The sequence below is a fragment of the Theobroma umbraticum genome, unplaced genomic scaffold, assembly GCF_002168275.2.
Source record: "Theobroma umbraticum cultivar Fairchild unplaced genomic scaffold, ASM216827v3 scaffold_56.0, whole genome shotgun sequence".
Lineage (NCBI taxonomy): Eukaryota > Viridiplantae > Streptophyta > Magnoliopsida > Malvales > Malvaceae > Theobroma > Theobroma umbraticum.
Genome location: NW_018397256.1, coordinates 2,250,727 through 2,278,685, shown reverse-complemented (window position 1 = coordinate 2,278,685; position 27,959 = coordinate 2,250,727). Strand labels below are relative to the sequence as shown.

At 34.0% G+C, this 27,959-nt stretch overlaps 1 protein-coding gene across 2 annotated transcripts; it reads right to left on the bottom strand.

Annotated features, from left to right (window-relative positions):
- Positions 1-315: 315 nt before the first annotated feature.
- Positions 316-27,321, bottom strand: ISA1 (isoamylase 1). 2 transcript variants are annotated; one of them, XM_021421349.2, is made up of 18 exons: positions 26,734-27,321; positions 26,127-26,309; positions 25,904-25,996; positions 24,094-24,246; positions 19,346-19,437; positions 18,128-18,269; positions 17,938-18,045; positions 13,442-13,527; positions 9,802-9,873; positions 9,583-9,709; positions 8,548-8,634; positions 7,733-7,825; positions 7,267-7,425; positions 5,866-5,949; positions 4,395-4,475; positions 4,227-4,309; positions 4,015-4,132; positions 316-1,006 (listed from the first exon to the last, which is right to left on the bottom strand). In XM_021421349.2, exons 1-18 carry the CDS (start codon positions 27,091-27,093, stop codon positions 743-745), a joined length of 2,385 nt encoding a protein of 794 aa, XP_021277024.1. In that variant the 5' UTR covers positions 27,094-27,321; the 3' UTR covers positions 316-742. The 2 variants fall into 2 exon arrangements, with proteins under 2 accessions (XP_021277024.1, XP_021277026.1); XM_021421351.2 differs by lacking the exons at positions 9,583-9,709; positions 9,802-9,873; positions 13,442-13,527.
- Positions 27,322-27,959: the final 638 nt, after the last annotated feature.

The following is a 27,959-nucleotide window of genomic DNA, read 5'->3' as shown; positions in this document are numbered from 1 at the left end:
TAAAAAAACAGATACCTTCAAATAACCATTGACATTTGTTTGAAATACTGCCAATAAAACCATGCATTATAAATTCAAGAACATATTATCATCCACACTTACTTTCATGTATTTTATTTGACCTGTGTGCAACACACAGGACCAATTCTAATTTATTTAATTTGATAGTCAAATTTTACCATCTATCTTTACACGAATACAATTTTAACATCAGACTTTAATTTAAAACAAAATTGGTCATAATATATAGTTCGTCGCCATAGTGGATCAAAAAAAAAAAAAGAAATGAATTTTGATAAAATATTCTATATAAGGTTTTTTCCATTATTATTAGATTGATATTGAACAAAAGCACGGAGTACAGAATTCAATTTGCACGAGTCTAAGGACAGGTACAACTTGAGGACCAAACTAAATAGAAGAATAAATTTACAATGATTTTTGCTTGATGCAGTGGTTACAGAATTTCAATCTCAGGAATTTTATGGAAGCATCATATTATTATTCACACAATCTTTACCTGATGAATTTACATGACGTGACTAACAAAAACTTTTCTTCTGCACGAACCTATGATATAAAACAAGTATCTGCAGCCAACAAGAGCTGTTACTTGCTGCAGGCTTTAGGAATATAACGCATAGATCTGAGAATATTTTCATTTTCATGGCTTGCTCCAAAGCACATAACAACTTCATGAAACTAGCGTTTCAAGCCTTGAGCTTATGATACAGATTTTAATCTAAGCATTTTCATCTGGTGAAAGGAGCAGAATAATAGAAGAATAACTGAGCATGGGGTACAGATTGACATCAAGGAATTGAGCATATTGTTTGATGGCAATATCTCTTTCTTTGAGTTCATTGGAGAGAAAATCAAATGGTGCAGGCTTACTGGTGTCCACCAATGGCTCCCATCTATATCCTGGGCGCTCCGGCAATGTAATCGTAACAGGCAAATAACTGGTGTTGAAAGCAACATAGATTTCTCCCTTCACAGAATCAATCTGGGTAGAAGCAAATGACAAAAAATTCAAGACACTCAGAGTACCGAAACAGAAATGAGAAGAAAGAGAAATGGAAACACAAAAGAGAGCAGAGGGACAGAAGGGAGGGGATACAGATGTTTTAACAGCCTTAATGTTTCACACTTGCAAAATGTGGATAACGCTATTATTCTTTGTAAAGCTGACTTAAAACTACTTGTTAATGTAACTTATCTCTGGCATGATGATTAACTTCACTAAGATCTGTTTAATAGGGACTGGAATTGATGAGCAAGTGGTAGTTATCTCTGGCATGATGATTAACTTCACGAGAGCTGTTTACTAGGGACTGGAATTGACGAGAAAGTGGTAATGTTATGGCCAGATGCCATTACTTATGTTTACCCTAAAAATTTGAATTATCAAGCAAGTCATTGAGTGAGTGTAAGAAGAGCCATTCATTCCAAATGTTGGAAGCGAGGTGATGATATTAAGAGCTAAATTACCTAGATATTTGTTGTGTTGATCTTATATATTTTTATGGATTCAGTAGTACTTTTTAGTATTTAAGGAATTATTGGGGAGCCAATTAAGGTTATTTTTGGTATTTCATATTTCTATTTTGAGATTGTTGATTTTGCATCATATTTAATCAGCATCAAAGCGTAGTAGAGCTTTTATTGGCCTTATGTTAGTAGTTCTTACCACTGACGATCAAAAAAGAAAACCAAGCAAGATAGCATCCAGCCAAATCTATCATTTTTTTCTGAAAGGTTCTCCATCCCCACTACCCGAGAAAAGGAAAAAAGGATCGCTGTCCATAAACAAAAATCATTTTCTCTAGTTTTTGGCGGTCTAACCAAAAACATTGAAAGCCAAGTCCTAACCAGTGAACTCTGTCACTTGTTTCCTCCACTATTCACCAGAAAATAAAAATTCCTCTTTCAAGCAACCGTATCAGAAAAATACCACTACCATTGAAATTGCCAAACTCTGATCTGGTTGCATAAGAAATTCCACACTCTCAATCATCTCACGTGGCCCCATTGCTAGTTGCACCACAGGCCTAGCCAAACATGTCTCCATGCACCTCTACCTCCAGAATTTTGGTGTCATCTCTATCACCATCAAGTTGGCATTGGTTACACCATTGGCACACCCGTGCCGCCCAATGCCATGTCAACTAACATGTCAGCACCGCATCATAATTCAAAGCCGCAATTCAACACCAGGTGTCAGTGCAACGTCATCACTTACACCACATAAATTCTTTCACCATATATTTCAAAATCTCATATTTTGGAAGATGATACTTATCAAGCCTATATGCATTCTGCACTTGAAAGAGTTGATTTCTTTCAGAAATAGGTTGGTCCTATGAACTTCATCATTCAGTATTTTATGAGTACTGTCATTTCAAATATATACTGCAAGGGGAGAAAATATATAAGAATGGTTAATACTATATATGGATGATCAATTGGTCTTATGATCTCAATAGTGTTCCTCTAATGTGCCTGCAAACAAGGTTAGATGACTGATCAATTGGTCTTAAAGTTGTTCATACATCCTTAATTATTGAGTTGAAAGAGAACAACCACATTGAAGAACAAACAAGTTTTGAGGAACTAAAATGTGAAGGAAAAAGGTAATTATGATGGAACACTGCAAAGTGATCTATCTGGATAGTTGAACACAAAAGCAGCAAGGTTTTTGAAGTCAGAATGCTGAGATCATGCAAGTTGATCTGAAGAATTACACATCAAATCCGAGGAGGTCCCTGTAAGTGAAGATTATTTCTATTGCCTACCCAATGGAAATCCTCCCATTAACATTATCATCTTCTAGAGAATAAATGTGACATTCCATGCAAAAGAGGAGTCTAATAATGTGCTATTTGGTTAAAGTTTTTCCATCAACTTCCTTCTTCTTAGTGTTCAACAATTAGGCAAAAGCAGCTCTTTTAACAGTGTAGATGAAAGTCAAGAAATCTATGATTTACATTGCAATTGAACGATTTTGTTGGTCATTTTCTTCCACTCCAATACTTTAAACCTCGAATCTAGTTTACTCTCACGAGAGGAGAATGATGTGGGGAAGGAGCGTGTTTGTGAAGGATAAAAATTATCTAGAGATAATTTTTTTGATTGCATATTATGGGTTCAAATTGTAATTTTCATTATTCAAGGAATCTATTCTGGCGAGTTACGTTTGGTATTTTTTGCCATGTTAGGATTTAGGAAGTAACCTATATGTATCAATGTTATTTCAGTTTCCAGGAAATTTTTATTATTAAAATTTCTGGTGATTAAAATATTCAGACGTTGAATGTTGATATCAAGACTGGAGATAAGCTTTAGGCTTTTGCTATTTCAGATCATGTATTCACTTTCACCAGAATTGTTATAACAGTTTTTAGTTTCCTTGTTATTCTGTTTGAGATTGGTTCTGCTCATGGGGACAATTTAATAATTATAGCATTCACTTTCATTCTTTCTTACCAGGCTTGACATTATAGCAGACCTTTGCCCTAATTCTTAACTTACTCAGAATCCCAATGTAACATGGTAATAAAGCTATAAATATAGTAGTCCCTTCTTTTCTGAACTTGCCCATTAAGCATGCCCAAATCAAAGGATTGTCCAGCACATTCTATACTTCTATATTTGTTCTGTGCTATGTTCCATTACACTTACTTCATTCGCTTAACATATAGACATGGTAAAATGAAGTATTCTAGTTGCAGATCTAACTGGTTATATTTGTACATATTTTCTGTCATATTTCATTACAGCTACCTCATGCAGGTTAACATGCTCTGTAGCATGTGGAAACATTAAAATGGAGTTATCTGCTTGTTGTTAAAACTAGAAAGCTAGAGATGAGACCACTGTGTTTCTAGAGCTTGTTATCCTTTACACTGGCTCTTATGATTCTTATATTCTTTATCCTGTCAGACAAGCTCAATTACCAGTGAATAGAAGTACAAAAAATGAGTATACGACAAGAAGGACCGATAAGAAAGGTACCAGTGTAAAAGCCACAAAACGGCTTTTGTCAGACCAGTCTGGCATTCCAGGAGTATGACCATGCCACTGCAGTCTCTCTGCTGTTGGGAAGTCATTTAAGCCAAGTGACTCACATTCACTGAATGATTGCAACACAAAATAAATAAGTGAAACGAGTACAGCAAGAAAGAAAATTAGGGAGGCAAGTTCACTGACTCAAAATAGGTGCTTACCGGCGGAAATTGGTCATGAGACAGCAGAACCTGAAGAAGTCTGATGAAGACTCTTTCTTTTTATCCCAACGGAAGTAGTTAATCTGTATTATGACTAATAATTAGAAAACATAATCAACAATCAGGGTTGACATAATCTACGGAGGTCATGATGGTATAGAGGATTACATAATTATCATGGCAGTATGTATTGTTGTTTCCCCCTTTTGTGTGACCATATTCGTCACCCATGCAAATCATTGGGATACCCTGGTTAGATGAAGATCTTAGTTAGCAGCAAATAATCAAGGGTGATTAAATTCCCACCACAAGCTAAAGGAATAAATAATTTAGTGAAAAGCTAGGAAGCATGGACATGGACACACAATATGGGTATAACACAATATGTACATGGTGATACGGCAATTTCTTAAAATTGAGACAGGGGCATGGCAAGACACGACAATGAAAATTATTCCATGTAAATATAAATATTGATTCCTTTTATTCAAATATAATCAATTTCTTCACAGAGCTCTCTTGTCTTGCAAATTTAATTAAACAAAATTGTATGTTAAAAGTATACGAAAAATAATCACAAAAATGTATGTAAAAACTATACCAAAAAGAATAAAGTAGATATGTATGGGAAGGTCAACGTTCCATGACCATAAACATATTAATATCTTTTACAGGGTTCAAAAATCTTGATTTTAATGATGGGTTGATCTGGGTTTTTTGCTCTAAATTTGACTCCAAATTTAGGAAGGAAAATGCAAAAGAAAAAAAACCTCCATAACATGTCCAAACGTGACTTGTGTGTCCAATCTTTTCTTTTTAAAATTTTTTTGGGATGTCCAACATGTATCCCGCTCTGTCAGAGGTGTGTGTGTCTGACATCAGTACATCACAGTAGATGACATCTCTATGCTTCATAGGTGACAAGTACTACACACAAATGGCTCCAAAGTTTGAACCAATCTTTAAATCATCCTCTGACTTCAATTTTCAAATTGGACCCTGCAAATGTTTCATGGTCATTTGTTTAGGCTGTGCCAATCAAACTGATTGCAATTTTCACATTATGCGATATCAGCTTTAAATGGGAGGTGAACAGACAGCCAAATTGTGGTCTTTGTCTCCAACGTGTAACCCAGACTTAAAATTTTAGCCCAAAGTTTCAAAGGGAGCATAGATTATTTTGATTATCTATGTTTCTATTCACTACAAAATGGGACTCTTGGATTGAAGATTTTTCACTTGAACCTCAAACTCTATGATAAGGATCTTTAGAGGCCAGCTTTCAATTATGTTTTTACTGAGCTCAAGCTCAGATGAAGACCCAACGCTCGTACTATTGAACGCAAGCTCATTTATAAAAGGATATTTAAGCTTGATTTTTAATTAAGCCCAAATTTTGGACCTGAAGCTCAAGTATTTACAACAAAAATTGAATCTTGATTGTTAGCTTAGCTCAAACTTGAGATCATTTTTTGAAATTATCAATTAAAACCTTTTTATTGATTCGTATTACAAATGAAGTTTGCACATATAACAAAATTAAGCAAAATTTCAAATCCTGGTTTCTAATCCAATTCATATACTAATAATTATTGTTCCAAACAGAAAAAGAATAATCCAATGTGAGTAATAACCTTACTTGGGAAACCATAAGGCAGAGGAAGAAATTCCGCATTTGGCGTTTCCTCAGTTTCTTCACTGAAATTCTTGCAAACTCACCCTCCTAATTAACCATGTCTACAAGTTAATAGAGTAAATAAAGCTACATGCCAAGTAAGAACATTAGGTAGCAGGAATAAAATGCATGACAGTAGCAGGAATGTCATGCATGACAGTTGCAGAAAAGTTTTTCATATGAGCTTGAATGCATAAAAAGGTAACTTCGTAAAATTACCAAATTAATGGTGTTATGCTTTATGATCGCCAGTTTAGTTCGCTTAAAAGCACAAAGTTATAGATACAAATCATGTAAAAAATGACTGACTGAATCAACTTTGAATAAACCAACCCCCCCCCCCCCCCCCATAAGATCTCCTTTTGCGGTGTTTCATAGCATTTCCATCTAGTTGTATTTCCAATTACCAATCACAATATTGATGAACTCCAAATTAACTAATGAAGACCATGATATGGAATGTAAATTTTCACTAGCTTCAATTTTTTTCTTCATTTTGTTTTTCCTCAACACATCTAACGTCAAAATTGTCAGAGATTGATCAACTAATAAAACGCTATAAAGAAATAATTAGTTTGACATGGCATGCTTTCTCTCACGATATTTCTTCTTCAAGCATTTTAAACCATCAAAAGCATTTGTTTCTCTTTTGGACTTTTTTGGGTAAAAGGTCACTTGCTTTATGCTCCAAATTTTGCTCTGCTCAAATCTGTGTTAAAAGGTAGCGAAGTAGAAGAAGCACATGATATCTTTCTATCTTCTTCTTCTTCTTTCTTCTTTTATTTTCGATAAGCAAATATGGTCTCTTCACATCATGAATAAAAAATCAAAAGATGCTTTTTTCATTTTGCAAAACTGACAGATATGGAAAGAAATAGGAAAATATGTATGCAAAGAAAGAAGCATCAAAAGCCAAAAATATGATTTGTGCATACAATGGTTTCAAGATTCAATATATCTCGTAAGGTGGATGAGAAATGCTAGGAAGCAACTATAAAATGTTCTGATGTTTCCCTTATTATTCTAAGATGCAGATAAAAATATGTGCATCAGGTATATGAGCCAGTATAGAGTCAGTTACATCACAGAATGTATCCAATAATATGGTACTGTGTAAATGGAGGAGCAAAGCTAGAAAAACCAAAGCAATATGTCATTATTAGATGCATGTCAATAAAGATCCACCAAGTACACAGGCCACCATAATGTTTGTACATCTCCATACAAGCCATAATGTCACTGAGCTGGAAACCTTCTATCCTCTGTTAATTTCATATAATCATCGGCCATGTTGGTGACCTCATTGCACTCTTAAACTCAAGCATCCAAATACAAGCAAGAGTTTACAGCTAAGTCAATACCTACCTGTCCACAGTTCCAGCTATTATTATGACTTTCTCCATCATTGTTGTCTTCCCCGTTTGCTAAGTTGTGTTTGTTATTATAGGTAACTAAATCTGCCAAAGAAAAACCATCATGTGCACATACAAAGTTGATACTGTTCCATGGTTTCCTTCCTCCTTCCTGATTCACAAAAGAGTGAGGACACAAGGAAATGAGAACTCTGTCAATAAAACAGAGCTTCTCTCTGGAGTTCAAAAATATTGCCTATGAGCATATGTATGGCTAGATTGCTCCAAGAAATGGCTAATAACTTAGACGATTCTATGACATCAGGGAAAAGTATAAAAAAAATTGCAAAATTTTAATTTAAAGCTCAAAAATATTTTTTAAAAAATTGAAAGCTCTTATAAGAAAGATAATGAGACCATAATCATCCACTTGAATAGATGACCAAGGGTGTACTTACGGCAGAACATAGAAGACAAACCTGATATAAGTTAGGGCTTCCACAAAGGCATTCCGCAAAAGCTCCAGAAAATCCATCTGTACCCTTGATAAACTGCCGTACTATGTCTCGATACTGAAATGAAAAGGAATATGCATATCAATTCCAGAACAACAATTTCCAGAAAATAAAATACAGATGCATCTACTAATGTCAGCTGGATTTGCTAGTAGGTCCAATGTGAATAGCTAAACTAGGAATTGCAGTGTGTCTGGGAAGACAGGAAAAACAGAAGAATTTAGATGGAAAGAGAAAGGTAAGGCCACCCCTTCTATGAGTTACTTGGATTTTGGATTTATCATTTTCAGCTATATTTGGACCTAAGAAAGGAATGAAATCAATATCTGACAAACAAGTACCCAAATATGGTTTGTAAAGATAAACTGTGGGTGGAAGTAAAACTTTAGGATTCAGCTAGGGATTATCAGCTCAAAGAACCGCTAGAATAGTGAAAATGGTACATGATCAGCCCTCAGCCCATTACAAAATCTAATGCCTTTAAGTAGGAACAAGAACCAGATAAAAATTTATTAACCTCCTCAATGCTTAGAAGCTGAAAGGAAGCTATAATCAGGTTCTGGTTCATGCACTGAACTACAAAATACATCTTTGCTTTTCAAAAGTTAAAGCATCAGCCTCAAAAGTCAACAAATATTGAGCACTTTCCTTAAAAGAAAAGAAATAGAGAAAAGGCCACAATATGATGCTATAAACTTTAAACTGTTTGGTGTTATTGAATCACATATTCACAAAGATCAATCGAAGTGATAGAAAGAAGCGTTAGCATTAGCACCAACCTTCCCATTCCATTCTGACCAAATACCCCAGTGAGGAAATGAGCCAACTTGATACAGGCCACCTGTATCCCATGCTTCAGCTATAAGCTAAATGGAAAACAAAAGGAAATTTGGTTAGTTTTTCTTTAAGTAATGCCATGAAAACAGATGGAAAAACAAAGGAAGAAGAAATAGAGAATAAGGGGGCAAAAGGAAATAAATGAATCAGAGATGTAATAGTGAAAGTGGAAGAAAGATACATCAAGGTCAGTTTGCCAATGTGCTAGAGCCTTTTACTTAAATTATTTTATGGGGTTAGCAAACAAAATTCTTGAACATGATTCAGCTCAATGTAAACAACTACCAACATGCTAAATATGTCCACACTAGCAAAGTATTAACCGACATTAGGATCATGTGCATCACTAGACCAGTTTCCATCCAAATAAGGACTTAATTGAGTATAAATAATTGGTTAAGAACTCAATTAAATTGAATAGCAGAGGGGTGCGGGTGCTTAGTTGACATTCTCATTGATAAAAGGTTTTTTTTTTCTTTTCGTTTTTTTCCTTTTTACCATGTAGTCAAAAATGTTTCAAATTGAGTTATTCAAATACCTTGATATCTAGCTCAGTTAGTTAAATGTCTCACTTGATCTGAGTTCACATCATTATTCACATTATCCTAGGTAGTAACAATCCAAAATTGGCCCAGCAATTATTAGGCCTCCTTAGATTTTAATGTTCATAATGTCTCACCAGGGAAGAAAAGCTCATTCCACTTCACTCAGTATTTATAGCATGTTAGGGGAATATACTTAACATTGGAAACAGCTCTTTCCATTAGCATATGGACTAAGAGGCAACTATGTGTTACTAGTCTTTCTGACCAAGTATTTTGACCAAACCCTAAGGCAAATTCATTCCCTTGTGACTAGTTGGATCCCAAGATATCCTAAGCAATTCAAAACTATCGCCATGAAGGATGAATAGTTAGCAATAAGAGGATAGGATAGGTTTAACAAGGGGAAATGAGGAAACAATATACAGGGTATACCTTCACTCCACGAAGTACAGGATCATTACTCATCATATCAATCAATGGGGGACTGTTGAGAGGGGTACCGGTTGTTATCAAGTCGCCTTCTAAAGGATTTCCAAATACATTAACCAAATCCCAGAGACTATTAACAGAGAAGGATAAAGAACACCAGAAAGCATATTAGACCCTTTACAAACTGAAGTAAAAGTGTACTGATTTTTTGTTTAGATTAACCTGCTACTCCTGGTCATAATTGAAGCAAGGTCGAAGCGAAAGCCATCCACGTGCATTTCTGTCACCCAATATCTGTTGCATAATTACGAAACACTAAGATCTCCAAGATGATGGGTTGTTACAAACAAATCAGTGATAGAAAAGAATCAAAAAGATAATGAACCTTAGCTTTTGTAAGGAAGGGTTCAAAGGAAACAACATAATGGATTAGAGTCTAAATAGTAGGCTAAATGCTATGCTAATGCTCAATAATTTTCTGTAAGTAACTTCAGAGAAAAAAAAAAAGCAAATTACTTTCACCAACACAGCCAACAGTCAAGAAAGGTAAATATTTAATCAAACTTGGTCATATTCTTATTCTATATTTGAGCACTGTCTTATCTATGTTTAACTTTCTTCAGCAAACTGCTGCTCTATAACATTTGTCTGGTAGGATGAGGAAAAGGACGAATGAAGAATGCATGAAAGAGAAAAAGAAGAGAACCACTTCTGTTCACTAAGGAGGAAACTAGGGTTAAGGTAAACAGAGGGGTCCACATCTTTCCAGACCACAAAATCCAATCCTTGTAAAGATAAAGGAAAAAGGAGAAACTAGAACTAACTAAAAATAGATCATTTGATCCTAATCTTTCAATTTACATTATGCATTCATTTTTCTTGTAACATTCAATCTAACGGTCAAGTGTAAAAGTAAATCTCTTTCTCCTTCCAGCCTTTTTCCTTCAGTTCACAACTTCCCCAACATTTCCCTCTTATGAAACATAGCATTAGGACTTTCTGATCATAAAATTTACAAGGTGCAAAAATGAAAAAGAAAATCGTGTAACCAAGAATTAAAACATTACAAAAATTTTAAACATTGTCAAACAATAATAATCCTATTTAGATTCATTGAATTATCTTTTCTGAATATCAATTAATGGAGTAGGCAAAAATTTAATACCGTAGAATTTTTATTTTCTTATCAGCAATGGGTTTCTCTGAGCAAACGGGGACATAGAAATCCTAGCTTCAGCTAGGTCATCCCTCCTTGAAAAAAAATTGAAGAAGTTAGTCCCCATGGTCATGTGATTGGACAATGAGTCTTGTCAACAGGGAAAGCATCATTAAATTCCTTTTGATTCCCAGTAAACAAACAGGTTGTAGATTCTTTACAGCTTGTTCACTATGATATTTGTGAATGGCATCATCTAACCTCAAAACTGTGGTTTCATTAAGAAAGACATGGCTCAATGTAATTAAAAATTGTTCTAAATTGTTCAATTTTTCATGCTTTTGTGTTCCATAGCAAAACCTCAATCTACATTCACATGTTATGTAGTATGATATTGAAGAATAAGTTCCAAGCCCTCCAACACTCTTAAAACCAGATCTAGAATTATTCACAAAAAGATGCAGTTTTCAAAAGGAAAAAGAAAAAGATTGGATATCATGTGGGTGTTATCTTGTTAATCAAATACCTTCCTCCATTCTTACAGGTAATTTCCTCATTCAGTCCTATTTCTGCAAGACCCTTCTTTTGTTTTCCTTCTTCATATCATTGGGCGTAATAATTTGTTCCCCAACTTATTCCGAGACATGATTAATTGAATCCTTGTACCTCTAAGTTTTTCATTTTGGGATATTCTCAGTTACAAAAAGGTTACAAATATTGCAGTCATTACTCTAATTAGGATCTTTACCTGTTCAGTGTTACTTTCTTTGTTTTTATCAAATCTCTAGAACCGGATATTGTCAATCCTCAAATATTATGAACTCCTTGTCTTTACCTCTTACCGCTAGTTTCTCAACCACCATTATCTACTCCACTGAATTCTGAGTCTCCACCAGTCACTTGTATCATCCTAATTGGTAGGTATACAGCAAACCTGTTGACCACATCAAGGAGTTGAGACAATTGAGGCATTACTAGTGGATGCAGGTACCACAGCAATGGCTTCTTTTCCATCTTATTCATTTCTAATGATCAAGATCTTCCTAGTGCTCTTCGTAATGGTAGAGAATTTTCAATGATGATTACTTTTCACCTACTTATTATTTCTTCATGAATCATTAGAAACAGTTGCTGTTTTAAGTTTGCTAGTGAAACTTTGACTCATTCTAGTAGAGCTGCTGTTGAAGAGGAAATTAATGCTTTGCTAGGAACTTGTTGCACTCCTTGCTAGCAACTGGATGGTCGATACTGGTTGTGTGCGCCTAACAAACATAGAAACCAAACAATACGCTGACATAAAGCTCACTTAGTTACTAAAGGCTAATCTCAAGTATAACATAGGATTAGTCAGAGACATGCTCTCTTATGGTTAAACTTCGTTCAGTTTGTTTATTTTTCTTGTCTGCCATGTAACCCATGTTCAATTGGCCATTACACCAGTTAGATGTAAAAAGAATGCATTCTTTTTTATGTAGTGCTTGAGTTTGGACTTAAAAGAAGATGGGAAGTCATTGTCATTTTTATTGTTACACCACAAGTAAAATAATAGTTATGTTAAAGATTTGTCATCACAAGCGACAATGGTGTTGGAAATACAAGAGCTGAAATTATACTTGCTTGGTAAAATCCGGAAGGATTTGGGACAACTGAAAATTCTTGGACATTGAAGTGGCTAGGTCTCCCTTGGGAGTATACTTGTGTCAAAGAAAATATGTTCTTGACTCAGACAACGATTATGGAGTCTAACCTATGGATATCGCTATGGACCCTAATACTAAACTTGTAGCAGATCATAGCTAGTTTTATGAAATAGTATAGGAGGTTTTAGTTGGGAAGTTGAACTGTTTGACAGTTACACGGCAAATGTCTCTTTTGCAGCAAGTGTAATTAGTTTCTTGATGCTCCAGGACTATAGTCATTGGCGTGCTATGATGCACCAGTTTGAGTTATCTAACTGGCACCATAGGTAGAGGTATACTTTATAAGATCCATGGCCATACTTATATTGAGGATAACTGCAATGCAGAGTAGGTCAGATCTCCTGATGATTGAAAATCTATTACAGGATTTAGTTTATATGGTGGAAATTTAGGGTTGTGGAAAAGCAAGAAGTGCAACAGTTGTGAGATTAAGTTCTGAATCTAAGTACAGTGTTATTGCTCTAACTACTTGTGAATTAGATTGGTTAAAAGAAATGATAGAGAAGCTATGATTTGAATATTCAAGCCCATGGATTTTGGATTTTAACAAGCAAGCACCTCAAAATATTGCATCTAATCCTAAGTTTCCCTCAATGAACCAAACATATTGAAGTTGATTTTCATAAAGCTAGACAGAGACTTTAACAAAATGACATTGCACAAGACTAATGAAATCAGCAGGTCAGTTAGTGGACTTGCTTTGCAGTCCTTTAGGACATCCAAGACTGATTTATATCCGAAATGCTTGAGAGGGAGTGTTATTGGTGTCTTATGCAAAAGGGTAGTCCTGTCTTTTGCATTTAAATAAATACAAGAGGCTGCCCAAATGTTTCTAGTATCCCCAATATTTGTTTCTATTGCTCTTTCCACTTGAAAGTGAAGACTATCATATAAAAAAATTTCCAGGAATAAATGAACAAAAAATTTATGCCCAAAAAGATAAGACCAATATGAAGAAGTTGCAAGAATTGAAATAGCATGGCACAAACAATTTTGGTTCATCTACCTTAAGCAGTCTAATATAAATTGACGCACCACAGGATGGTTACAATTGAATGTGTTTCCACAACCTGAATAATTATAGTATTCTCCCTGAAAAACCATAAAATGAGATTGACGTCATAGTGATCATTGACCTGAGAATCATAATAAGGAACCAAACACAGTAAAGGCAGGATCAATTGACACTGAAATGTTAGATCTAGCAACTCTTACTAGTATAGTTCTTCGTTTAGTTCATTTTCCACAAGACCTTTTTTTTTTCCTTTATTTTCATTTTTTTGTAACAACAACACAACTATTGGAGTTAGTTCATGTATGTCATAGCCAAATTTGCAGCCAATAAGATATCTATAACCATTCCATCAAAGAAGCTTGCTTTTGTTCTGTTTGCAAGTAAAAGTCTTATGACACCAATGAGAACATTAGAAAATTCAATGCTTGAAAATCTGACATGCATGATCAACAAAAATAAAATATTTATTGAAACAATTGATGTGGCAAAAGTATGCATCTCCAATATATATAAATTTATTTACAAAAGGCTAAGGTTGAAGTTAGATACCACTAAGCCATTTCTTGGGATAATTTGATTGAATGTATTTAAGCGTTTGAAATGTTATTCAAGACATGTCAAAAACACTAATACATCATCTATGTATAGAGCAGTGCATTGGGAATAAGAATTGGATATTTCATTAATTATTCTTTGCAATTTTGATGGAGCACATTTCAAACCAAAAGGCATTAGATTCTATTCAATATTTTGATGCTTTCATAATATTCTTGAGGGTTCTAGGCATCCCATTATCTAAATTGCCATCATTTGAAAACAATTTTATAGCAACATTTGGATTTTCATGGAAGAATCTTTCTTCTACCAATATAACAGTTTGTAAAGTTCTTTTAGGGAAACATTTTGGACTGGCTTTAATTTGGAAGTGGATCCAGAAATTACCACTTCTGTTTTTGGGGAAATAGTGTAAAAACATCTACACTACGATCTCTTTACTTTTTGAAATGTCAGGGCTGTTCAGCAGCCTGTTTCATAGGAGTTTCCTCCTTTTCTTGGGAAAGGGCCAAGGCTAATTCCTGACATTGGCAAAAGGATTCCACAAATTTGGTAATGGATTGTACTTGTGATTTGCCGAAAAGAAATCTCTCATTTGATTTGGAGGAAGATGATGCACAATATCCATTTTCTCCTTTTTCTTGTTCCTTTCTCTCAAAGTCAGAAATTTCAGCCCATGTGGATATTTGACCTGAATTTGTTCCACTTCAGTATTGTCATTTAACAAATTGACAGATTCTGACCGTGAATGCTGTTTTCTATATTTCTTGTTATTTGGACTTGTCAGAATCCAGATTTATCTTCGCATCATAAATTTTTTACAACAAATTGCTTTTATATGGCATTTGGTAGGAATCAATTTGAGTGCATTCTTGAGAGGTTCGAAACTCATTATATCAGAGCTTCTCTTTCAAGTTCACCATTTTTCATCACATAGAATGCAGAACAACTCGAAGGAGAACTACATTTTTCTAATTAACTTTTTACTGTAAGAAATCTTTAATCTCTTTTCTACAGAGTTCTTCTAACTCTTGGTTCATTGAATTGTTCTAGTTTTAACTGGAGTTTGTTTTTCATCAAAGTATTTATCTTACAGTAAATCTACCATAAGCTTTTTTCTTTACCAGAATGCATTTTGGGAGATCTAAACATTTTCTATTCATTTTGGATTGGTTCAATTTTCGTTTGCATTTGTGTGGTTTGTAATTTATTTTCTATCCCTTTTAAAGAAATGGAAATTTGTTTTTCCTTATCTTGTATAAAGTGATTTATGCATTGTGATTTGACCGTTAAGGCTTTTAACAAATTTATGCTTCGTTTTTGGGTTTTCCTATGAATTCAAAGAATAATTTGGTGCCTAAAATATTTGTTTATATACATTCAACAGAAGTTGTGTAAGGTTGAGAATATTTATGAATGACACAACAATGATAATATTTTGCATTATGTCTTTGATCAACATGAATGGATTTTTTTATTTTAATTCTGTTCTTGCAGATTTTTGCATCTGGGAGTTTATAATATAATTTGATTAACTATCATTGAATGGAAATTTGAGTGATCATTTGCACATATTCTTGACACTTTTCTTATGGATATTCCTGATTTTGTTCTTCATCTGAAGATGAGTCAGAGGAATCATGTTTAGCTTGTTTTAATCTTTTAATTTCTTGGTGGTCTTTCTCTTGGTTTTTCTCTAGTTTTTGTATCTCTACTTGGAAGTTCTCTAGTTCTTTTATATCTGTTTTAATTTGATTCTCTTCTATTTGCAGGTCTTGGTTTGTTATTTCTTTTGGTTTCATGTCTTCATATTTGCCAACTAAAAAATTTGTTTATATTGTGCATTTATTGAGATGTTGAAATAATATCTCGAGTTGATGTTTGATTGAGTTCTGTTTTATGATTTTCTAAGTATTCCTTTTTAATATTTAGATCTTGATCTTGTCTATTATTTCTAGCATAAATTCTTAATCTTTCGTTAAGATATTTATTTGACCTTCTCAGATTCAAAAGTTGTTTGTATGGCATTAATTCGAAAATCATTTTATGAATTTGAAATTTGTTCAGATTCTAGAGTTGATGTTTCTAACAGCATTTCATTTAATATGTGTTTTTGTTGTTCACTTAATTGAAGTTACGTTTTGCAAAATTAATTGTCTAAGCTCCCAATCCTAAACAATATAGTAAGGACCCTTCCTATATATAAAGGGCTCCCAATTCATTTTTAACCCAGGTTTTCCACTTTTTAAATTCTCTCTCGTTAGCTCATTCAAGAGGTTACAAGAGTCACTTTGAGCACAAGATCTAAAACTCTTGTATTCAAATTTTGTTCAAATATTCAAATATAATTTAGAAGAATTTATTTCTCAAATATCCTTTGCAACATCATCCATCCCATCCTCTCCACATTAGAGCCAAGAAGGAAGAATTAGGGGAAAATTTTGAATTCAACTTAAATTATTTTTATTGCTGAGTTTGTTGAGTTGCTGAGGTTGTTGTCCTGGTAGTAAGACCTGCGTAGGCAGTGATTCCATCGGTCAGCACCATCAATGTTAGGCAAAACTAGAACCCAACTCCATCTAGGCAAATATTTTTTAATGTTTTGGCTCGTGCTTTCTTGCATGTTTTCAATAGAATTTTGACTTCTTTGCTGCCAAAATTCTCACCTTCTTCTAGCATGTGAATTGATGCCTGCTGCTGAAGGAGAGGAGGGCCATTTCTTGCTTTTGTCTTGCCTGATTGGAGTGAAATTCCTCCTTTTATCTCTCTCTCTCTCTCTCTCTCTCTCTCTCTCTGTGTCTATATATATATATATATATATATATGTGTGTGTGTGTGTGTGTGTGTGTGTGTGTGTGCATACATACATACATATGTAAGTATGCATATGTGTACGTATATATATATATATATATATATATAAAACACTTGAACCCAGTGCAAGTTAATCCTTCTCCAATAATGATTTTAATTTTTAAACAATTTGCCCTCCGAACTAGACAAGATTGTTGAAGATGTCATTAAGTAATGCTAAACCTAGCCTAGTTGTCCCCCAAACCAACACCACATTGTCATATATATTAGAAACCAATGTCAGTGGTCACTTACATAGATGTTCAGGACATGGTTAAATGGAATATAACAACTAACTAATTCAAAGTAAAATCAATATTAACATCTAAAATTGAGGGTAAGAAAATAGGAAATGACAAGGCTGATGAATAAGGAGTGATGACAGACTTAAACATAGATATCAATAAGATCAACAACTTAGTGAAATATGGGGAAATATAACAAAACCCAACCTAAGAGGTCCCTAGAAACATAACTAACCAACTATATTTCATATGAACAGTTGGGTTATGCTGAACCTTGAAACCACAAACAATTTGCTTTTCCTTCCTCTTTATGCTACACGCTTATAGAATAGACTAATATGTAGACAAGTGACAAATCCATCATTAAGATTATAGTCTTGCAAACAAAAAATTTGATGAATTTTCCCAGAGGAAGAAGCAGCTTTATTATTAATTTGAATGTAAGATAAATGTCCGACTTCGATTCCCTTGACACAATGTAAAAGACAATTCCCTCCATGACTCTCTATTTGGTGGAGACAGAAATATTAATCATCAAATATTAACAAAGATATCATGAGATAGTCATCATAAGAGTTAGAAAATGATACGAAGTCAACAAAATGAATGACAACCAACAATGAATAAATTGAAAATATGATAGCAACATTACTCTCTTGTGTTTATATAAAGGAGTAGCCATTGATATTACCTATTAAGGTTTATTAACTTATTCAGGCATAGATACAACTGCAACAGTAGCATATGTGCGTTTGTGTGCATTATACATACACAGTAAAGCATTTACAAGGGACATTGACAGTAAAGCATTTGCAAGGGATTGAACAGTTATACCTTAGGCGCCAGCATGTAATAGACACTGTTATCAACACCTCTAAAAGACAGAATGGGACCATTCTCATTGCCCTCAGCTGTGTGATTGAAAACAACATCCATGAAGACCTGCTCAAATAAAATCCAATGAGAAAACCACTAAAAAGTTTCATAAAAGGAACTGCTTATTGAGATTGGAATCAGCTCTGACCTCAATTCCTCGTTTATGTGCTTCTTTAACAAGATATTTGAATTCGTTGATTGCATCACGACCACAGTTACACATACCAGAAGATGAATATCTTATCATGGGAGAAAAGTAATTGACTGTTGAATATCCCCAAAAGTTCAACCTTGAAAATAAAAAGGACCTAGGTGTAAGTATGACAACAAGTTGCCAACAGGCAACATGATATTTCTACATTAAACATGGCAAAATGATGCCAACATACAACTTTTCATACTTCAGAACCTTGTTAGTAAGTTTACAAAGAGGCCAAATAGTTACTCCTTTCAATTAAGGCAACCTGAACAAAAATCCAGCATTCCATTTATGTCCCTCGGCTTTTCAATAGTAGGCATCTCTCCTAAATCAATCTGTGTTTCAGTTTCTAATATCACCCGGGGAATTGGATTTTTTTTCTAAAACGTTTCTGAATTTTCGGGACTATTCTGCCTTGTTTAGAAGATTGATACTTGTGGTTTCTGAAATGTCTTCTATTTCTACATAGCCAGCAAACTTTTCTGAATTTTCTGGACTATTCTGCGTGGCAACACATGGCGCCATCCTAACTGCCCACCAAATGGGCCCTAATGACCTTCAGAATCGTATTCCAAGGAGAGTTATTAGTATTTGTCTATTTAAATCTCTTTGCACTACCAAATTCGGTGAAGTTGAATTTTGATAAAATTATTTTGAGAATTGTTAGATAAATCGTGAGAAGGTATTTTTCTCTCTTTTCATATCTATATTACTACAGTACATCGAAATACAGCTCACGGCATAGGAATAGCATTCACAAACTTTCTTCATCTTAGTATCGCAGCCCAGATATTCCAGCATCACTTTCCTTCAATTTCCGCCCTCTTTCAGATCTAAACTCAACTGAATCAATCCACAAGTGATTCATGCATTCTAACCTAGATTCCTACAAAGTTATGAACCCTTAATCCCTAATTTTTCCCCACGATGAACACTAAGTAGGCAGAATTTCCTGACTCTGTTATACATCGCAAAATTTAGCAGATTTGAATGTACTTTACCATCAGGGAACTTTGAGGTAAAAAGAATTATCATATTTCATGGGTCTTGGAGCTTGTTTAATTGAACAGAATGATAAAAAAAAAAATTTCCCAAAACAGTCACTACTTAATTAAATCTTGCACAGTATCCAAAAACAGCTCTAAATCAAAGGTTGAAATGTCATACTTGTAGTCACCCAAGACAGAATTGTAACTGTAGTACTCCAACTCATTGAATTCATGACATGGCATTAATTCTATGCAGTTGACTCCGAGTTCCTGCAAACCAAATAAACACCCAATAAATACACAAAGCAAGTAATAATTCTTATTATGTTACTTCATAATGTCTCCACTAAAACATCCTGCTGTTAAGTAATAATGCATCTGAAGGACATGACTCACAATTGGTTGGTTGTAGCAACTCTAAAATATGAAGTGTAAGGTATGGTAGTTACTAGCTCAACTACTGAAGCAAAACTTGTACTCCAGTTAAGAGCAAACAAATCATTTCATTGTTCTCAGTAAACTGAAGTAGGCACACTCTCTTGAACAGGGAAAAAGCAGATGCTGTAACAACTGCTTTGGATAACATTAGCTCAATATGTGCACTAGTGTACCTATAAAAGAATAATTTATACAAAGTGAATGCAAACAGTTACCATTAAGAGTTCAGTGTCATTGCTTTTACAACTCTAAAGAAATATTGGACTTCATTTATCTGAGTAATTGCACCCATGGCTCCCAATGTTTGACTCACGTATCATTTTGGTTCCTAGAGCTCAAAAAGTCACTTATTGGTCCCTATGCTTCCAATAGTATAATAAAAAGATCCCTCTGCAAGTGTTTCTATCAACCTAGCAGTTAACTGCCAGTTGGTGACTAGAGGCAGATGGAATGTTAGTTGATGTATGCAAAATTGCTTTGTTGAAAATCATTTTTTTAATTTTATTGCTCCTGTAGTCTATAAAACTTTGCCATTATATATCAAATTGGCCCCTTAATTCAAAAATGGTAAAGATTTAGTTTTAACATTTGGATTTTTTACTATTGGTTGATAACTTTTAATCATACTTCGGTTTTTTATATTGAGTTTAAAAATTTTTATATACGCCAATATAAATAACAATAACAATAATGGCATAGATTTTACAAAAAATAAAATTATAATTAGAAATGATTTTATAAAATGATCTTATTATAAATAATAATTTGCTAATAATGCCAAAATGAACTTGGAAAAAATATTATTTTATCAAAAATAACCACAAAACCACCCCAAAATGTAAAAAAAAATAACTCACAAAAATACTTTTAAGGAAATTAATTTAAATTGTAATATTAAAAGACTATTATCCATTTTTTCTTTTTGTTAAAATTGTTTAATAGTAAAGTATATTTATAATAACATCTTTTGATAAAATCGATTTAAATTATAACATGAAATTTTTTTACAAAATCTAGTATATTATTATTATAATGTGAGTATATAAAAAAAAAGTAAACCAATATAGAAAGCCCAAATAAAAACGTTTGAAAACTACAAAACCAAATATAAAAATTAAAATAAAATTTAAAAAACTATTAACCTAATATAAGAAAACCCAAATGCTAATCCTTTTTTGAAATATGGAGACCAGTTTGATCTGCAATTCAAACTTTAGGGACTATAGGTGCAATGAAATTAAATAAATAGTCCAACAAAGCAATTTTGTAAGTATCAGTTGACATGTCAACTGCCACGTGTTTCCAACAAGCAATTACCAATTGGGTTGACAGATTCACTAGCAGAAGGATCTTTTTGTTATAACATTAGAAATATATGAACCAATAAGTTACTTTTTGAACTACAAAGATTTAAAATGATATGTGACTTAAAGTTCGAGGACTATGAGTGCAATTTACTCAATTTATCCAAAAATAGAATGCTTCATAACCATATTCTCTTAAGCAGTACCTGCCATGAGAGCTGACCAAATGCCAAAACCCAACATTATTGGCTGGACCAAAGCTCTAAAATCTGAAACCAACTACTTCATTGACTTGTCTCAACAAAACCTCATCTATAGTTTCATTATGTACTCAACCAATTCAAATGTTTGAAGTCCTAAAATCTTTTAGACTTTACTATTTTGTACATCCCAGGTTCAGCCATCATTTCGCCTTGAAGCAATTTAGTCCCATTTGTTTCATAACCCCAAGAGCAACAAATTGCAATCTTGGCAAACTAAATAATTGAACTCCTTTAAATAATAAAAACATAACACTACCGATGTTCCTTTATAGATGAACAAAAATAAGTTAAATGAGGGACCAGAAGACAGAACATAACTCCACATTTAAAGAACACATACTAGAGCAATCTCAAAAAATTTAAAAAACAAAACAAGAAGAACAAAAGAACAAAAGAATCAAAAAAGAAAAAAAAAAAGCGAATGACAAACCTACATCTTAATCTGCCTAAAATAGTATCAATAGACTCCAATTTCAAGGGAGCGCCATCCTTGGAAACCCAAATGCAAGGCAATTCTAATACTCAGCAATGCAGCTGCCATATGGGCAGGCTGGATCATTTCAGGTTTACTTCATTTAGGCATAGGTCTTATTGAGTTGTCATGTTCTTGTTGAGTCATTTTCAAGCTCGAGTACTTTCATCTATCAAGTTGTTCTAGCTTTTGCATAATTTTAACCCGAGCAATTTCAAGTTCAATCCCTTCACATCTCAAAGTCATTTTGAATCTCAAGTCTTGTTGGACCATGCTAATTTAGGTTTCATTTCTTAAAATGTCCTCAAACTATGGGTTTAGGGTTGTTTTAGGTAAAGATGCTTTAATAACTAAACCATTTCAAGTTGGCACATCTAGTTGATTCATCTTTTTCATTTTTACTATTATAACATGCCATAGTTAAGAATTTATTAGCTATGTCAAGCTCACTTTTGGATCAAATTATCTTAAATTCTTTCAAAATTAAGATCTTATAAGCTAGGATGCCATATATTTTGAAAGTTTTTGTTTTCAAACATTTGTCCAAAAAAATATAGCTATATGGCACATATAAAAATACAAGTTAAATATTTGAGATTTCATAAACAACTAGAGGTGTCAAAAAAGTTGTGTTGGGTCATCCCAGCACGCTACAGTGATGACCAGGCATGGCTCATCTTAATGGTTGTGCTAGCCCAGCCCAAAAAGGCAAAGGGTCTGGGTAAGCTTGGCCAAGCACCATCTGTCTAATTTTTATTTTTTATCTTTAAAATATTTCTAAATAAGATTTTAGTTCGTTTTTAAAGTATTAATGAGCATTTAGATCCCCCCTAAGTTCTAATTAAAAGACTTCCGTAAATTAGTTATTTATGAATTTGCTTTCGATTATTTATTAAAAAAAATTATTTTAGAAACAAAAAGAGGCAAAAAAGTTATAGAAGTGTTGGGTTGCACTAGGCTTACCGTAATGCCCCTAAATGGACCACAAGCCATGATGTGCAATCCTGTGTGCCACAGGCACCATGCCAGCTTGAAGGGCCACAGACCCTTGACCCAGCTCGGCCCTACCTTTTGGCCATACCTAGCACAACCCATTGCTGTAGCAACACCATGCCAGCACAGCCAAGAAAGTGATGGGCCAATCTATGTCATGAGTGCCCGTTTGACTCCTCTACATAGAGCAAGCATCAATGTTTATCCTCCTTAACTTTTCTAATTGAATAGAGAAACTTACATGCAACAACCAAAGAAAATGTAAAAAACAAACTTGAGTATACTATGAAAGGTCATCCCAAAATACAGTTACCTAAACGACATGGAAAACCAAAAATTGGATGAAAAGTGCATCATATCAGCACTTGCTCTTGAGAACCCATATTTATTTTTTTAAGAGAACCCCAAGTTCTTCCTTAGGAATTTTGGAGGGAAGGGGGAAAGGGGAATTTTACCCTCACAAGTAAGATTGCATCTAACATTAAGGGCTTGCCAAGCCAATAACAAGTAGAAACATGAAATATTAACACTCCTATCTCCCACCCTTAGATCTTTGTCAGTAGATTGCAAATTTTTAGAAGCACTAAGAATCACAAAAGATGACAAATAAAAAAGGCATATGCTCACTAGAATTTCCTCTATAAAAATTATTAAACAAAAATTAGATCTTTTTTTCCTTAATTATAACCAACCTATTTACATATTTATTTTTTTCTTCTAACCTAGTCCACTTCATAATCTTTCTAGGAATTTTTACCAATCATTGAATCAATACAATCTATCTTGCCCTTGCCTGTAACCCTTTTTTGCTCCCTTGTAAGGAAATTTGTAAGCCACCTAGCAAAACCAAACAACCCTTCTTTAGAATGACACCATCACCAAATGCTAACACAGTTTGGCCTTAAAGAGTTTCTTTCCTTTCCAATACATTGAAGCACTATATCTTGTCCTCAGGCACTTCCGCTCAAATGCCTCCAACAATACACACACACACACACACTCACACTGTACATATATACATAAATATATATATTCAAAAAGAAATTATATGGAAGATTTTAATTCAAGAAAAAAGTGATAAAGCAAAAAGGACACAACAATCAATCAGTTCATCTAAACTGTTTCTTTTCGGCATCTTAGTTTTTAAGCAATCATATGAATTTTAGTCTTAATGGCAAAACAGCATAATGAAAATTTCCCTTTTGAAACTTCACATAATTATGCATGATAGTTTATCAAAATGTCTCTCTTTGTTCCTTTTTTTTTTTTTTGGGACTGACTCCATTGATTCTTTCATATAGCCACCATTATGCATAGCATATACTCATAAGGCACCAACGGATATTGTTACCACTAATATATCTAGGAATTATCGCTAAGAAACCATCATTTGAAGTGAAGTAAAACTTTTGGAGAAAGGACCTCATATTGTTCTATAAAATGCTATAATCTCTACCTTCAAGTGATCAAGCTTCTCCACCACACCATGGTAAGTACCAGGAAACTCTGTCCTGCTTGATTCATGCCTTGTAAATCCTCGAACGTGCATTTCATATATGATGAGGTCTCTTTGTGAATACCTCAGAGGCAAATCACCTTCCCAGTCAAACTGAAAATATCAAATAACCAAATACACAAATCAAAGTTCAAATTAAAAAGTCAAATATATTGATTTAGAAATAGTATCCTAAGCGACGATGAATCACAAAGTCGAGCATTCAAAAACCATGACAGATTGCATGGGGACACCACCATACATATCTTATACGTAATAAAAAACAACAACAATAATAAGTTTGCATCTTTATTTCTTTCAATTCACGGTATTCTATTTTCCTATAAATTTTTCATAGATAATCAGTCATAGTTGCACAAAACTGTGTCCATAGTAGACAAGTGTCAAACTCCAAAATTTAAATACACAGACATACATACATATGCATACATATATACGTACATATAAACTTACATCCACGTAAACAAACAAACAAATACGTGTGTGTGTGTATACATACATGTGTATGTATGTATATTTACGTATATAGATAGTAGTTGAGGTTGCCAAAAGAAAACAGTAAAGAATATTACAAGATATAAGATAAAATTTTAGGCCTTTCATAATCCCACCCGGGCATAAAGAAGTATTTTAAATATATAAAAAGTAGGTGACTGCCAGCTATGAGGGTATTTGCTATCAAATTTTGAGGGATGTAAGAACCGAACCTAGGAGAAGAAGTCACAGATGTAACAGTTGGAGCTCATAGCAAGCATTTCAGATTACACTAGAAGAAACTCTTTAATACATTGAAGGCATTTTAGAATACCACAAAATACAGAGGGCAATATGGAACTCTTTACACAAATAAAAGTAGGTTGCTAGCAGATGCACTGCTGCAGACTTTTAGCTGAAGATTTTGGCATTATGGGCTCAAGCTGAAACTTTACAAAAAAACTACCCTCCTTGCTACTTATGTGTTCCCTAGAACACACAACATGATTCCATGAATACGTCTCTGTTTGCAACCAATGCAAACATTTCGCATTCTCATTCTGAAGGTCACTCAATTTATTGTAAGATTGCCTTTGATTAATGTAGTGACCATCGCTACAATAATTCCTCTTCCAAATTTCTGTCTGCAGAAGTTAGAAGCTTTAAAATTATTTTCACTTCCATACCCATTACTCCCCTCGATGACAGCTCCCAAGTCCTGCATTCCAACAACTAGTCTTCTCTTTCATTCCCATAAAATGTGATTTCTTGCTTGGAAATCCACATATTACTATGTAAGAAACACAAGGAAAGAGGTATATCCAAATATTTAAAAGAAAATCCCCAGAGGGAAGAGAGTATGAAAAGAAGGCAATCTATTACAAATAAAACTTAGAGATTAAAACTCTATGGGATGATGAAGACCTATGGACTACGGTCTTTGATTTATTTATTGTTTTTCCACAAAGCTTTTTCCTTTTCTTCACCAGTTTCTAGAAGTAAACTTAAAAAGAGATTTCAATGCAGTTATCCTTACAATGAGCAAACCACGCTTTATTATGTGCTAAAATGTGCCATAAGTTGAGAACAATGAAAAAAGAATGGGTAGTACACCACCCCCTCACCGAACCAAAATTTTGAGAAACAAGTATGAGGCAGAAATTGCTTGAAAGATTCAGACAAAGGTCATGAAGAAGCCCACAATCATAAGATATACCTACATTTGCTCTCACAACATCATTTCACTGAAGTATAGCAATAAATTCGGATTAATTACCTCATCTTCAGAAGTAGGCACCATGCAGGCCATTTGGGGCCAGCAATTATCTTCAGGCCCTAAAGCCCCAAACTCCCCTCTGCTTATAACTGCCTAGAAAAGTGACAAGAAATCAGTGTTCGAAATTACAAGAGAACCAACAAAGTAAAAAAAAAAGAAAAAAAGGAAACTTGGTCAATATAAAGTCTTATCTAACAGAATATAAGTAAAAGGCCCATGTTACCTTCGCATATGGATCCAAGAGTATCTTGGAAGAATCATAATAATGACCTTTTTTGGGAGAGAACTTGCCATCAAATATGTAGCCATATAGCATATCTTTAAAGTCTCCTCTCAAAAATACATGCCAGACATCTCCAATCTTATTTGTCAATGGATCAAGAGATATCTGCTCTGTAACTCTATTCTGGATGCCAAAACAGTCATTTTTATCCAAATCAATCACCAAAAACAAACCTTATTTTATTATAATTTTAAACTCTACAAATTCATTATCAAGCATCCATTTATTTAAAGCAGCTAATTCTGAAAAGAAACAACTCCCTTAATCAAATGGAAAACCTGCTATATGACTCAGTTTGGCTGTTATTTTAGAGGAAGTAAAAAGTGGACTTGGATACAAAAGTAACTAATATGCTTAAATAATTAAAAATTTAACTTTGATGAAAATCAAATTGCATTATTTTATGGCGTAATTACGTTGGAATGAGTATTAGCACATTTTAACTATTTGCTTATTCTTGAACGACCAAAGCAGCCAGAAGTTTCAACATTTAACACACCAATTGCTGAACTTAAATAATGAAACGTAACATCGATAATTAAGTAACCTGCTGCAAATCCGAGAGGGTAATGAGGCAGAGAGTAGCAGAAACGGCATTGGCCGAATATATCGCAAAATTGACGCCACCGTCTCGAAGAGTGGCACCGAATGGCGCAGGATGGCCCTCCGATACCTGAAATCTCTTTTTCTTTGGCTTCTCAACAACTGCAGTATCGGCGTCTGCCGCTCCTCTTCTTCCTCCACCCCTTCCTCCTCGCGCTTTAACCACCATCCTAATGGTTGATGTTGTTGCATGGTTGTTGGAGACTGTTCTCGAGTTAGGTTTTGGAGTGGTCTGCCGGCGCAATGTTGCAGGGATGAGCTTTGGGGCATATTGGAAGCAGAAAGTGCAACGGGTTAAGTCCATTGATTATGATCAAATGAGAACCAAATTTTCTCTGATCTGAAATCAGTGGATTTGGTTTTGCTGTTCTCCGCTCAAACTTCTACTGTCTGTCTGTTTCTATGTTACTATTGGATTGGATCATTGATGATGAGACCGAGTGGACCACTACTGCTGCCACCTTTTCCATGTTTCCTTCCATATGTCCACGGATTGACGGTGCTCCTTCCCTCGTTCCAAAGTAGGTACTAAAATTTGAAGTGAAGGTTATTGAATTAGAACCGTTAGATAAATAAAAATTAGCTCAAATAACTCTATTACTTTAATGTTTGATCATAATTGGCTTTGTGTCTATTCATTTTAGAAATGGACGTCTATGCATTTGTGGAGGATACTCATCTTTTGTTGAGTCACTAAAATTGAGTCATATATTATTTTGATTAAATGTATTTTTTAATAAATGTTTATACTTAGTTATTGATTGCCATACTATATGCTAATATACGATGATTTTGAATGGTTTTACACATACATGTATTTGGAAAATGTTATAAATTTTCAATTGAAATATACTTTGAACTTAATTATATATACATGCATACTTATTTAGATAAGGCACTCTCTCAAATGTCATGTTTGGTTATCCCATGGATTTGGTATTAGAAGGTTTCTTGGATGAACGGGCTTACTTGTTAGGTCCTTACATTAATCATGGTCAAGATAGACCATGACATTTCATACTTTATTATTTAAGTGTAAATAACTTGGTAATGAAGAAAAGTACTAAATTTAAAGTGATAAGAGACAAAGAAATATGTTAATATCCAAGTTCAAAGTCTTGCACACATATGGGAGACATCTCGTCCCTCAACAAAAAAGACCCCATCACT

Bases quoted from the DNA above. Each gene is read 5' to 3' on its own strand.
- ISA1 (XM_021421349.2), bottom strand. From the start codon at position 27,093: ATGGACTTAACCCGTTGCACTTTCTGCTTCCAATATGCCCCAAAGCTC. The intron at 26,310-26,733 runs GTTACTTAATTA...TTTGGCATCCAG, and splicing joins CCCTCTCGGATTTGCAGCAG to AATAGAGTTACAGAGCAGAT. The intron at 8,635-9,582 runs GTATACCCTGTA...TTTTCCATTTAG, and splicing joins CTGTACTTCGTGGAGTGAAG to CTTATAGCTGAAGCATGGGA.